Raw genomic sequence first — 12,293 nt, forward strand, 5'->3', positions numbered from 1 at the left:
AAACCCCATCACGTCGTGCCCAAGGCTGAGGAAATGAGGACAGAGCAAGCAGAGCCGGTGGAGAAATCCCCCACAGGCAGGGGCAGGAGGAAGGCAAGGAGAACCGGGCTGAGCTGCCCCCTTAGTACTCAAAGGCCTGTGGACCCCGCTATGTTTTAGGTGAGACAGGCAGGAAGAATCCTCCCCTGCGTCTGGGGGAAGGGTGGCCCGAGTCTCCCGGCCAACTCTCTCCATGTCTGAACACGACCTCCAGCAGGAGGCAGCACCGACCTGGGTCAGCAGATTTCCAACCCACAGGCCCTGTTCCTGAGTCCCTTCCTCCAACACTCACTGGACCCCTGGGCACTCGGAGATGACAAGGCGTGGTCCCTGGCTTGGTGGAGGACACAGACAGTAAAACCCAACAACGGGGCAGCAGGACTTGCACCTCCAAAGGGGAAGTTCAGACCCCATGGAGCACGTAGGAAGGTCCAGAGGGAAACGGGTGGGCGCCCAGCTGAGTCCTGAAAGGCAGGCATTGGTGGACTGGCACCCACCTAAGGGCATCGCTGGCAGGCCAGGCCCAGGAAGCAGCGGGGTCAAAATCCTGCTTCAGAGCCTGACTGATCGGAAACCAACGTCGCCCCGCTCAGCCCACAGGGCGCTGCTCCTCTTCTTTGGCACACAGACCCAGTTGGGAGAGGGAACCGAACCAAGTCCCTTAAGTGACTCCCCCCCAATCATTTGCACATGGGAGCCAAGCAGAAAATCGCCCATCATTCTTTTAAAACTCATCACTTCTATCACAATAAGCTCAGGACATGGGTTCCCAGGCCATCCTCAGAGAAGAAACCCACCAAGATGGGTCCCAGCAGGCAAAGGACACATTCCCAGAGAGATTCTGCATAAGATTCCTGGGCTCCCAGGGTGAGAGAGAGAAAAACAAACACCCGAGAGAGAGGACAAGGGGAGGATTCGGATCAGTGAGTCACAAATAGCCCCAAGTTGGAGTAACGCCCACATCCATCATCATTTTTCATTAGTAAAAACCAGACCCAACCGTTCTCCTCTCCAGGAAGCCTTCTCTGATTGGCAGTTCCCAGGTTCCACTCATGGCTCTTCCCCATTACAGGCTGGCTTGTCAGGTTTGCCTTTGTCCCCAACTCTGACTCAGCATGTGTAAAATCCACCTCACAATCTTCCCTCACACACTGGCCCCCACGACCTCCACCCCATGTCAATCACCAGATCATCTTCCCCACCCATCCTGACCCGTTCCCAGGCCCAGGCCTCTCCACCTTTGCACACTGATTCACGGGCGCTCTCCTCCAGAGCAGGGAGACCATCAAAAGTGGGGTCCATGTCCAGTGTGCCTCTGCCCTCCTGGCTCCTGTCCCATATGTCTGTGGAATAAAAGAGTGTTGGAAGCATTACTAGTGAGTCCTAGCCTCCTTGTCAGAGAGCCGGCTCCCCAAGAAAAGAGAGTGCTCCTCTTAGACGGAAAGCTGAGGGCAGGGGCTGTCTCCCCTGCCAGACAGGGGATCCTGGAAGCAGGAGCTGTCTCTCGCCCAAAAAGGATGATCTCCATGATCGGACCAAACCTCCACTTTCTGGTACCATAGCAGATGCCCAGATCCACAAACTGAACAGACCCGGAAACATCTACGGTGTTGCTTTATTCTCTTCCCTCACAGCTGTCCTTTCCACAGACATGTACATGTGCGAGCACAGATGCGGGCACACACAGACACGCACAGCAGAGCTCTCCATTCAGCTGCCCATAGTCAGGTTACACCTGCTCCTCAGGACAGGCTCCACAGGAGGCTGCCTGTGCTCCCTCTAGTAGAGGCTGTGCTGGGAGCAGTAGTGGGCGCATAGCTGCTGGTGGTACTGCAGGTGGTAGTCCTTCAATAGCTTGCCCAAGATGTAGAGGAACTCATCAAAGCAGATCTGGTTGTCCTTGTTCTTGTCTGCTGCCCGGAACAACTCGGTGATGTAGTACGGCTCCTTCCGGCCCTGAGGAGCGGGCAGAGGGTCAACCGCCGGCCCAGGCACACAGCCCCACGGCAGATGGCCAGGCCTCCACCACCTACTGGTGGGAGGATGGGGTGGGGTAATGGTGGCATGGCCCTGCCTGCAAGAGGCTTGCAGGAAACAGCTCATCACTCAAACAGTTAGTGGCCAGGACACCATGGGCTGCAGAATGAGGCTGAAGAGGCAGAGGTGTGGGAGGTACCTCAGCTAAGTGGACCTGGGGCCGTGTGGGCAGACAGAGGGTGCAGGCTGGGCACCACTGGCTGTCTGTCTGTCTGTCTACGGTTGCTGAGCAGGGCTGAGGCGCCTGGCACCTCCTGACACAATTCATGTCTGTCCACGTCAGTGGCTGTTTAAGCCTGTCTTTCTAGCTGAACTGCAAGCCACCTCTCCCACACCCCGTGGGGACAGCTCAGCCCAGGGTCTTTGAGATGGAAGGCTGTGCCTTCAGCATTCAGAGGGGGAGTTCCCTGGGGCCAAGCCCACCCGTCCCTCATGTCTGCATCTCCAGCACTATTGTGAGGCCTGCACTAAATAGGCTCTATTATTGGTGATCAGCAGTTACTTGTGGCACTCTGCCTGTGTCACCTATAGAAAGTGCAGAATGAGGAAAAAGACAAAGCCATGGGCCCTGGAGCTGTCCAAGATGTTCCAGGGCAGGTGGCCCTGAGGGCTGAGGACTGGGCATGGTATAGGCGAAGAAAGGAGCATTTGAGGTGGGAGGGACAGCAGGAAGGAAGTCAGGGGTCACAGCACAGCGAGGGGAGTAGACAGGTGAGGAGGGGAGGGAGCGCTCCCTGGGCAGTGGCAAGGAAGCAGGTTGCAGCAGGATTCAGCCGGTGGGCTGAGGGGCCCAGTGTGGAGCTGGCAGAGAGCCTCAGGGGAAGGAAGTCCTCGCATCTGCAAGCAGCTGTGAGCCTGGACAGCGGTGGCCATCCCAGCAGGCAGATTGGCACCCTCTGTCCCCCCACGACCCCGCCATGATCCTCCTATAATCTTATCTCCTCAAAAGCTAGCTGAGCTGAGAAACGGGAGGCTACCTGCCCTGGGAAGGCTCACCTCAGGCCCCCCAGGCTGGTATCTGTTCGCTCTGTGCCCAGGTATCTGTCCCTGTATCCCGGTGGGCCGTGAGCCCCCAAGTGGCAGACCCGGGGTGCCCTTGCATAGCCCCACAATATAGGCAATTGGCCATGGAGAGGAAAAGATTTCTCTAGAAACAGAGGCCTAACCACAATCACCCTAGTCTCCCCTCTGTGACCCTCAGGGCCACGCTCCGGTAAACTGAAGGCGAGACTGTCTCCTCTGATGTTTCCCACAGGGAGGCAAGGGGGATGCGAAGTGACCAAAGGAGGCGCTTCTCCTGGGAGGCAGCAGCCTTGAGTCGGGGCAGGGACCTGCAGTCCTCTGGAGACGACAGTGCAGAGACCCCTGGGGCATGGCACCAAGGGCAGAGGGCAGTGCCCCGCAGACATTCCTGCCAGCCCTGCTGTCCCCCAGCAGCACAGTGTCACAGGGCTGGGCGTGATGACAGAGAAGATGCGCACCTGAGGAGGGTGTCTGGGCCCCGCCTGAATTCCAGGGCTGGCCCCCAGGCTGGGCTGAGAGACCCTGCTAACAAGAGGTGGGAGGGGAAGCTACACGTCTACCCCCACAGCAGTCCAAAGTCTCTCCCCCAGGCATGGGCACATGGGAAGGCTTACACTAGACCCCAGGAGAAGGGGCTGGCGTGCAAAGGGCAGTCAGGGGGCAGGGTGCCCACTGAGGGGACCTACAGGCAGAGGGAAGAATTAGGACCTGTTCCCTCAGGAAGGGACAGGCAGAGGAATAAACAGGTTTGGGATTAGGACTGAGTTTCGGGGATGAGCTATGTTTGGGCTGGAGCGGGGCCAGGCAGGGAGCTTCAGGAGAACAGAGGAGGGGAAATGAAGCGGCCAGGCCCGTCCTCCCTCTGGCCACAGATCCTGCCCTCCACACTCCCTCACTTGCCCTCCCATAGTGGACATTCTCTTGGGAGATGGCTCCCTTTCCTACACCTTCACCACTCACTTCCAACCCACAACCAACCCTACCCCGGTCCCCTGGGCCCCTCTTCATCCCCACCTGACCACAGACCCCACGCACCAAGCTCTCCATGAAGCGGGGGACATTGTCCATGAGCAGGGCCTTCAGCTCCTCCAGGGACAGAGTCTCCACGTCCCCTTCCCGGGCCGCGTACTGGTGGTAGCAGTGGATGATTTGGAAGAGGGATTCCTCTGCTGGCGTGTCAGTCATGGCAGCCGGGGACAGGGGGCAACTCTGGAGATCCAGGGGTGGAGCAGCTGGGGACAGTGGGGAATCTGGGAAGAGGCAGTGACACCACATCTGGGTCAGCCCACTTCAGGACAGGCGCTTTCTCCAAGAATCTTCTGCCCTCTCGTCCCTGCCCATCTTCCTGCACCTTCCCTCAGGGCCCCTCCCTGAGCTCTGTCTGACCCCTTACAAGTGGGGCTCAGAGTCTCTGGCCTGCAGGAGACTTTGCTGCAAACTCTCAGGACTGAGCTCTGTCCCCCCCTGAGACTTTGGCTTCCTGAGGACAGGAGCTGTGTTCTCCACCTCCCAGCCCTGCCCTCAGCTTAGGAGTCACCCGAAGTCTCTTCGAAGCAAGACACTGTTTTCCAATGGAAAATTTTTTAAACCACTTGAGAAGGAAATATCTCCACAACCACAGACTATTTTATACCACAAAATATTAAAATAATTATACCACCCAGAAACCCCAGCCCTGCTCAAGTGTTGTTGCTGTTTTCCTTTCTCAGTTCAATGTACAGACCACACATGGGTCTCTGTCTTTGTCCCCACCACTCCCTGGGCACGTGACCCTCTCTGAAGGAGTCTACATGCCATCCACACAGCCCCTTGGGCGCTGAGTTTCCATGTCCCTCCCAGAGCTTCTGTGTGTTGGGCTGGTCAGTGCTGGGGGAGCCAGGGGCACCCACAGCCTCTCCTGGTCGCCCTGCAGCACCCATCCAGCGCTCTGCACAGAGGGGAAGGACTGTTGCCCACGACCTTCCACTCCCCACTTCCCACAGAGATGAGATCCCTGTTTTCAGGAGGCAGGGTTACCCTCCGGCTCAGCAGCCCTCCCTGGACTCTGTGCAGACACGAGTCATAGGGAACGCCCACCCCTACAACTCTCTTGGAAGAGATGCTGACCTGTCGCTGTTGGGGCGAAGCTGCTCCGAATCCACAGTCCTGGCCTGTGGTTTATCTTAGAGGTTCTCTGTGCTCAGGCAGGAGGCAGTGTGTGACTCAGGCAGGGGCCCCACCACCAAGTCTCACATCCTGCCCATCCTCGGTGCCTCCAATTACGGCAGCCAGTGTTGTGACTCTTCACAGGTTCTTCAGCAGCTTGACGGAGCCTTCACTGCATTCCTGAGATGACATCACATGACACATGCTTCCTACAATTAACTCAGCTGGTTTCAGGGACCCACCTTCCCTCAGAGCTTGACCAGAAGCGTCTCAGGACATAGAAGCTAATGTTATTCATCTCCCTGCCTCAGCTTCATCCTCCTAGCTCCAGGGCTTGGGTGGGGTCAATCACACAACTTAAATACATCCTCCTTGGATGTCCCTCCTCAATGAGTGAGCCCCAAACTCCACAGTCATGGAGCACATTCATTCATCCCACAAATATTTCTTGAGTCTCTACAGTGTGCCAGGTCCTCTCTAGGCAAGGTGAGTAAGACACAAGGCCAGCTCAGGGTGGGGATGAGTGGAGGGGACAGAGTCACACACTGGCAGGATGCACTGTGAACATCACTAACTTAGTGACACGAACAGGGTGCCTTGGGCACCCAGGAAGGAACACCTTCTCCCTGGGACATCTTCTTCCTTAGGGAGCTACCATTTGTGTTGGGATTTGAAGAAAAGATTTAGCTGCAAGGAGAAGCATGGAGAACTGGGCCCTCCAGACAGAGGAAAGAGCCTGGGCAAAGGCTTGGGGTTATGGACGAGAGCGGCCTGCTCCGGGGAGGAGGTCCGCAGGGCACATCATGAGCCATTAGAAGAAACAAGGCTGGAGAGACAGGAGGAGACAAAACGTGAAGGGCCCTGTGTGCCAAGCTAGCGCTGCAGCTTTATCCTGTGCACAGAAAGAAGCTAATAGGGGATTTTTAAATTGGTTGGGTGATGGTTGGGAGGTGAGAGAAGTAGTAGGAGCAACTTTGTTATGAGGAAATAACCGACCCCAGTGTGGAAATGACCCTACTCTAAGGGGCCCAGATTTGTAGGTTTGGCCTCCTTACAGGCACCAGCTGGGCCCTTGAGTGACAGGTTAACTGCCTACCCCCGTCTCAAGCCTTCTCCCAGCCAGCCCCTTCTACCTCCCCCCACCCCACCCATGCATCTCCCCAGGAGGGTCCACAAGGCTGTGAGAAAGACTCCCAGAAGGGGGCGCCAAAGGACAGGTCATTGAACCAGGGATTCCGTCTACGCATCCCTGAAGATTTGAGAAAACAGAGAAACACTTGAGGCAAAATTTTTTCCACTTTGCAGGGTGAACCTTCATCTACCCAACATCATGATTTCCTCAGCAAATAGTGGTTCATCAATACACTTGTATGTCTCTAAAATAAATCAGGGCTCACTTTTCTAAAGGGGAAAACAATTTGGCAATGCCAAGCTAAAGTCACAGAGAATTTTATTGAATACGTTTGATTCAGCCATTATCTCCTGGGAATTTATCCCAATAAAGTAATTAAACAGAATTTGTTTTGTTTTGTTTTTTGTGAGGAAGATTGGCCCTGAGCTAACATCTGTGCCAATCCTCCTCCATTTATGTGAGATGCCACCACAGTCTGGCTTGACAAGCAGCACCAAGTCTGCCTGCAAACCCTGGGCCGCTGAAGCAGAGCATGGGGACCCAACAACTACGCCACAGGGCTGGCCCCTAAACAGATTTTTTAAAGTGACAAATAGGAAAATGTTCACCACTGCAGCATCTATAGCCAAGAAACAAAAATAAAAATTAAAACCTTGAAACCACCTAATTAACAAATTCAGTATGCCAATGTGTCCTTGGACAATCACTGGATAATAATTCATCCCTCAAAAGGCATTCCATGTTTGACCTAGAGCTTGTTGGGGTGGGGGTCATATTGTACCCCTTTTTTTCCCACTTTTTGTTCACTCTGGGACAAAAACGACTCCCCACACGGTCCCAATGCACAGTGACAATCTCCTCCCACAGCTGTACTGTAACTGCCTTTTCACTTAATGCTCTGCTGTGGACATCTCACACTCAATCAATGCTAGTCTGATTCTTAATGAGTGCATAGCAATCACTTGTTTGCATGTATCAAACTTTGTTTTATTAATCCATTATTGGTAGACATTTAAATTAAGTTCGTACATTGTAACCAACTCTTCTTTAATGTTGATATTTCTTCAGAACCTTGCCATGTGTGCTAGGTGCTGGGATAAGGGGGAGAAAAATGCATTGACATCCCCTTCCCCTGCCTGAGCCGCCACCGTGCACCACCCCCTCCCCCTCGCCAGAGCTGTCACCCACCTCCTATAACCACATACAAGCCCTGAAAGCCCAGCTCCACAGCCACCTCGCACACACCTGCACCCGAACACACGTGTCACCGCTGCAGCAAGTGCACCTATGTGCCAGACCCAGGAGGATCCCCTCAGCCATGACTGCCTGCTGGAGGGGAAAGGAGAACAGGAGGAGCCCAGTAGCCCTCACCACCCTAATATAAAAGTCAATAGACACCCTTACCGTGTTACGGTCATCTGTATGTGTCCAAATATTTACCTTTACCTGAGAGATTTATGCTTCCCCATGTTTTCACATTGCTGTTTAGTGAGTTTTCAGTTCAATTTGAAGAACTCACTTAAGCATTTCTTGTAAGGCAGGTCTAGTGGTGACAATGTCCGTTGGGTTTGTTTGTCTGGGAAAATAAAAAAGAAAAGTCAGTGACCTAATGGCTTCATGAATGACTTCTACCAAACATTCAAAGAAGAATTAATACCAATGCTTCTTAAACTCTTTCAAAAAATAGAAGAAAGAACACTTCCAAACTCATTTTATGAGGCCAATATCACCCTGACACCAAAACCAGGGAAAGACACTACAAAAGAAGAAAACTACAGGCCAATATCCCTGATGAACAAATATGCAAAAATCTTTACTAAAATCCTAGCAAACTGAATTCAATAGCACATTAAAAGGATCATGCACCGTGACTAAGCGGATTTATCCCAGGGATGAAAGGATGGTTCAACATATACAAATCAATCAAGGTGATATAACATGTTAACAAAATGAAAAGAAAAGAAACCACAGGAGTATCTCAATAGATGCAGAAAAGGCATGTGACAAAGTTCAATACCCATTCATGATTAAAACTCTCAACAAAAATAGTTACAGAGGATCTTAACATAATAAAGGTCATATATGAAAAGCTCACAGGTAACTTCATAATCAATGGGAAAAAACTGAAAGCTTTCCCTCAAAGATCTGGCACAAAGATGCCTACTCTTGCCACTTCTTTTTAACACAGTACTGGAAGTCTTAGCTAGAGAAATTAAACAAGAAAAAGAAACGAAGGGTGTCCAAATAGGAAAGGAAGAAATAAAATTCTCTCTGTTTGCAGATGACATGATCACATACATAGAAAACCCTAAAGACTAAACAACAACAAAAAAATCTGTTGTAAGTAATAAACGAATTCAGTAAAGTTGCAGGATACAAAATAAGCATAGAAAATTATGTCTATATACAAACAACAAACTATCCAAAAAGGAAATTAAGAAAACAATTTCGTTCACAATAGCAACAAAAAGAATATAATACTTAGGAAATAAATTAACCAAAGAGGTAAACGACCTGTACACTGAAAATAACAAAAACATTGATGAAGGAAATTTAAAAAGACACAGATAAATGGAAAGACAACCTATGTTCATGGATTGGAAGAATTAATATTGTTAAAATGTCCATACTACCCAAAGTGATCTACAGATTCAATGCAACCCCTATCAAAATCGAAATGGAATTTTTTATAGAAAATAGAAAAACAACCTTAAAATTTATAGAATCACAAAAGACCCTGAACAGCCAATGTAGCCTTGGGCAAGAAGAACAAGGATAGAGGCATCACATTTGCTGATTTCCAAATTCATTTCAAAACTACAGTAATCAAAACAGTAAGGTACTGGCATAAAAACAGACATACAGACCAATGAAGCAGAATAGAGAGCCAAGAAACAAATCCATACTTATAAGGCCAAATGATCTTCAGCAAAGGTGCCAAGAACACAAAATGAGAAAAGGATAGTCTCTTCGATAAATGGTGTTGGGAAAACTGGATATCCACAGGCAGAAGAATGATATTGGACCCTGATCTCACATCATGTACAGAAATCAACTCAAAATGGATTAAAGACCTGAAACCATAAAACTACTAGAATGAAAACATAGGGGGAAAACTTCTCAACATTGGTCTGATCAATGATTTTTTAGACATGGACACCAAAATCACAGGTAACAAAAGCAAAAATAGACAAATGGGATTACCTTAAATTAAAAAGCTTCTGCACAGCAATGGAAACAATCAATAGAATGAAAAGGCAACAAACAGAATGGGAGAAAATACTTGGAACCATACATTTGATAAGGAGTTAATACCCAAGATATATAAGTAACTCATACAACTCAATTGCAAAAAAAATTAAAATGGGCAAGAATCTCAATAGACATTTCTCAAAAGAAGACATACAAATGGTCAACAGGTATATGAAAAAGTGTTCACCGTCACTAATCACCAAGGAAGTGAAAATCAAAGCACAATGAGCTATCACCTCATACCTGTTAGAATGGCTATTTTCAGAAAAGACAAAAGATAAGTGTTGGTGAGATTGTGGAGAAAAGGGAACCCTTGTGCACCGTTGGTAGGAATTTAAATTGGTACAGGTGTTATGAAAAAGAGCATGGAGGTTCCTCAAAAAATTAAAAATAGAACAACTTTATGATCCAGCAATCCCACTCCTGGATATATATCCAAAGGAAGTGAAATCAGGATCTCAAAGAGATACCTGCACTCCCATGTTCATTTTAGCATTATTCATAATAGCCAAGATACGGAAACAACTTAAATGTCCATTGACAGGTGAATGGATAAAGAAAATGAGCTGTGCATATACAATAGAATATTATTCAACCATAAAAAAAGAAGGAAACCCGCCATTTTCAACAACATGGATGAACCTGGAGGACATCATGCTAAGTGAAATAACCAGACACAGAAAGACAAATGCTGCATAATCTCACCAAATGTGGAATCCAAAGAAGCTGAACTCACAGAAACAGAGTAGACAGGTGGTTACCAAGGGCTGGGGGAGGGGGAGAGGGGGAGATGCTGGCCAGTGGATACAGAGATTCAATTATGCAAAATGAATAAATTCTGAAGATCTAATGTACAACAATGTGGCCATACTTAAGTATACTGTAATGTATACTTGAAATTTGCTAAGAGGGTAAATCGTAAGTGTTCTCACCAAATAAAAAAATGTAACTATCTGAGATGATTAATATGTTAATTAGCTTGATTGTGCTGATTATTTCACAATGTCTTATGTATATCAAATCATTAAATTGTACACCTTAAGTAGATATAATTTTAATTGTCAAATATTCCTCAATAAAAAATAAGTAAATTAACATTCTGCCTTCTAGAAGCTCCTAGTCTGAAGGTGGAGACAGACACCTAGACAAAACTTCAAGGTAGTGTACTTAGAAAAGAACTGCAAGCTTGATGCCAAACACACATCCCTATCTTGGCCAGAACACCTTCTCAGCTGTCACGTCTTTCCAACTGTGAAGACGAGTCATTGAAAGCGACATCTTGTGGCAGCCGGAAGCCACTGCCTCAAAGGACGCGTGCTCTCCGTTAGCTTAAGACAACACACCTCCCAATTGGCCCCGAAGCCCCTAGGGTTTTACACAACTCAAGGATAGGTAAAGACCTAAGAGAATATTAGATTTCTGGCCGGTGCAGGGCGAGGGTAGATTCAAGCAATCACTTTAAAAAGTGAAGAAATATGGCCAAAGATGATGAATCAGGTTATACTAGTTAAATATTGAGGCTCCATTTGAGATTTTTACCAGTTCTCGTCAGTGTATATCTACTTTCCATCTTGCAGACCTACTTTATCTTTATAATTAGAGCAGACTGAGAGCGTAGGCCATGGCGTCAGTGGTAACTGACTCAGGTGATAGGCTATGCTTGAAGGGGGATTACTAGATGCTTTAGAATCCTTAGTGGGAAGGTTGGGGATAAAGAGAAAGGAAATGTGATATTACTGCATTTTCTGGGCAACTTAATTTTTTGCCATGTAGAAAACTAGAATAGTATCAGAGTGTGGGGAGTGCCTGGGCTGCTGTAGGATCGGGAGGCTGCAGAGACTGAGAAAATAACTGAAAGTATAAAGTAACTAAAGAGTGCTTCCTCTGTGCTGAGCACTGCCCCATGGACTCCCCATCCGTCCATTCATCTCATCTTCATAACAACTGCTGATAAGGAGCACAAGGAACCACAGGTGAAGGAACCTGCTCCAGGTAACTCAGCTGGTAAATGCAGAGCCATGATTCAAACCCAGGCCAGCTAGCTCAACCATGCCTGGTTTTCGGGTTTTGGTTTTTGTGTTTTTTTAACAGCTTCATTGAGATAACATTGACATATAAAAATTGTATATATTTAAGGGGTACAAATTGATGTTTTGATATACGTATACATTGTGAAATGATCACCACAATCAAGCTAATTAATATACCCATCACCTCAGATAGTTACCACTGTGTGTGTGCGTGTTGAGATTTAAAGATCTATCCTCTCAACAGATTACAAGTACACAATACACGATTGTTAACTGTCATCACCATGTTGTACATTGACCGCAACATTATCCTGCTTCTGAGTAACAGGGGATCCAGCCAGGGGCAGAGTCCTGCAGTTAGAGAAAAGAGCTGATGCAAATGCACTCAGGTGGGAGACAGCCTGATGGGTTCAAGGGACCGACGGGAGACCTGGAATAATGTAAATGGAGAGCAGAGAGAGAGATCGGAGGTGAGGTCTGAGAGGTAGACAGAGGCCAGACTGAAGAGGACTTTGCAAATTTGGAGATTACCCTAAACAAATCTGGAGCCACTGCAAGATACGCCTTGTTCATGGACAAGAAGACTCTGCTATCGTAAAGCTGTGGATTCTCCCAAAAGTGAGCTATAGATTCAG

The 12,293-nt window shown here is 48.6% G+C and overlaps 1 protein-coding gene across 1 annotated transcript; it reads right to left on the minus strand.

The window, feature by feature from the left end:
* Positions 1-1,640: 1,640 nt before the first annotated feature.
* LOC106846273 (protein S100-A15A) lies at positions 1,641-5,457 on the minus strand. The gene is made up of 3 exons (XM_014864980.3): positions 5,206-5,457; positions 4,135-4,349; positions 1,641-1,995 (listed from the first exon to the last, which is right to left on the minus strand). Exons 2-3 carry the CDS (start codon positions 4,282-4,284, stop codon positions 1,819-1,821), a joined length of 327 nt encoding a protein of 108 aa, XP_014720466.1. The 5' UTR covers positions 4,285-4,349; positions 5,206-5,457; the 3' UTR covers positions 1,641-1,818.
* Between the last annotated feature and the right edge of the window lie 6,836 nt (positions 5,458-12,293).

This window comes from Equus asinus, chromosome 25 (assembly GCF_041296235.1).
Source record: "Equus asinus isolate D_3611 breed Donkey chromosome 25, EquAss-T2T_v2, whole genome shotgun sequence".
NCBI classification, from domain to species: domain Eukaryota; kingdom Metazoa; phylum Chordata; class Mammalia; order Perissodactyla; family Equidae; genus Equus; species Equus asinus.

Bases quoted from the DNA above. Each gene is read 5' to 3' on its own strand.
- LOC106846273 (XM_014864980.3), bottom strand. From the start codon at position 4,284: ATGACTGACACGCCAGCAGAGGAATCCCTCTTCCAAATCATCCACTGC. The intron at 1,996-4,134 runs GTGCGTGGGGTC...CCCGCTCCTCAG, and splicing joins CCCGCTTCATGGAGAGCTTG to GGCCGGAAGGAGCCGTACTA.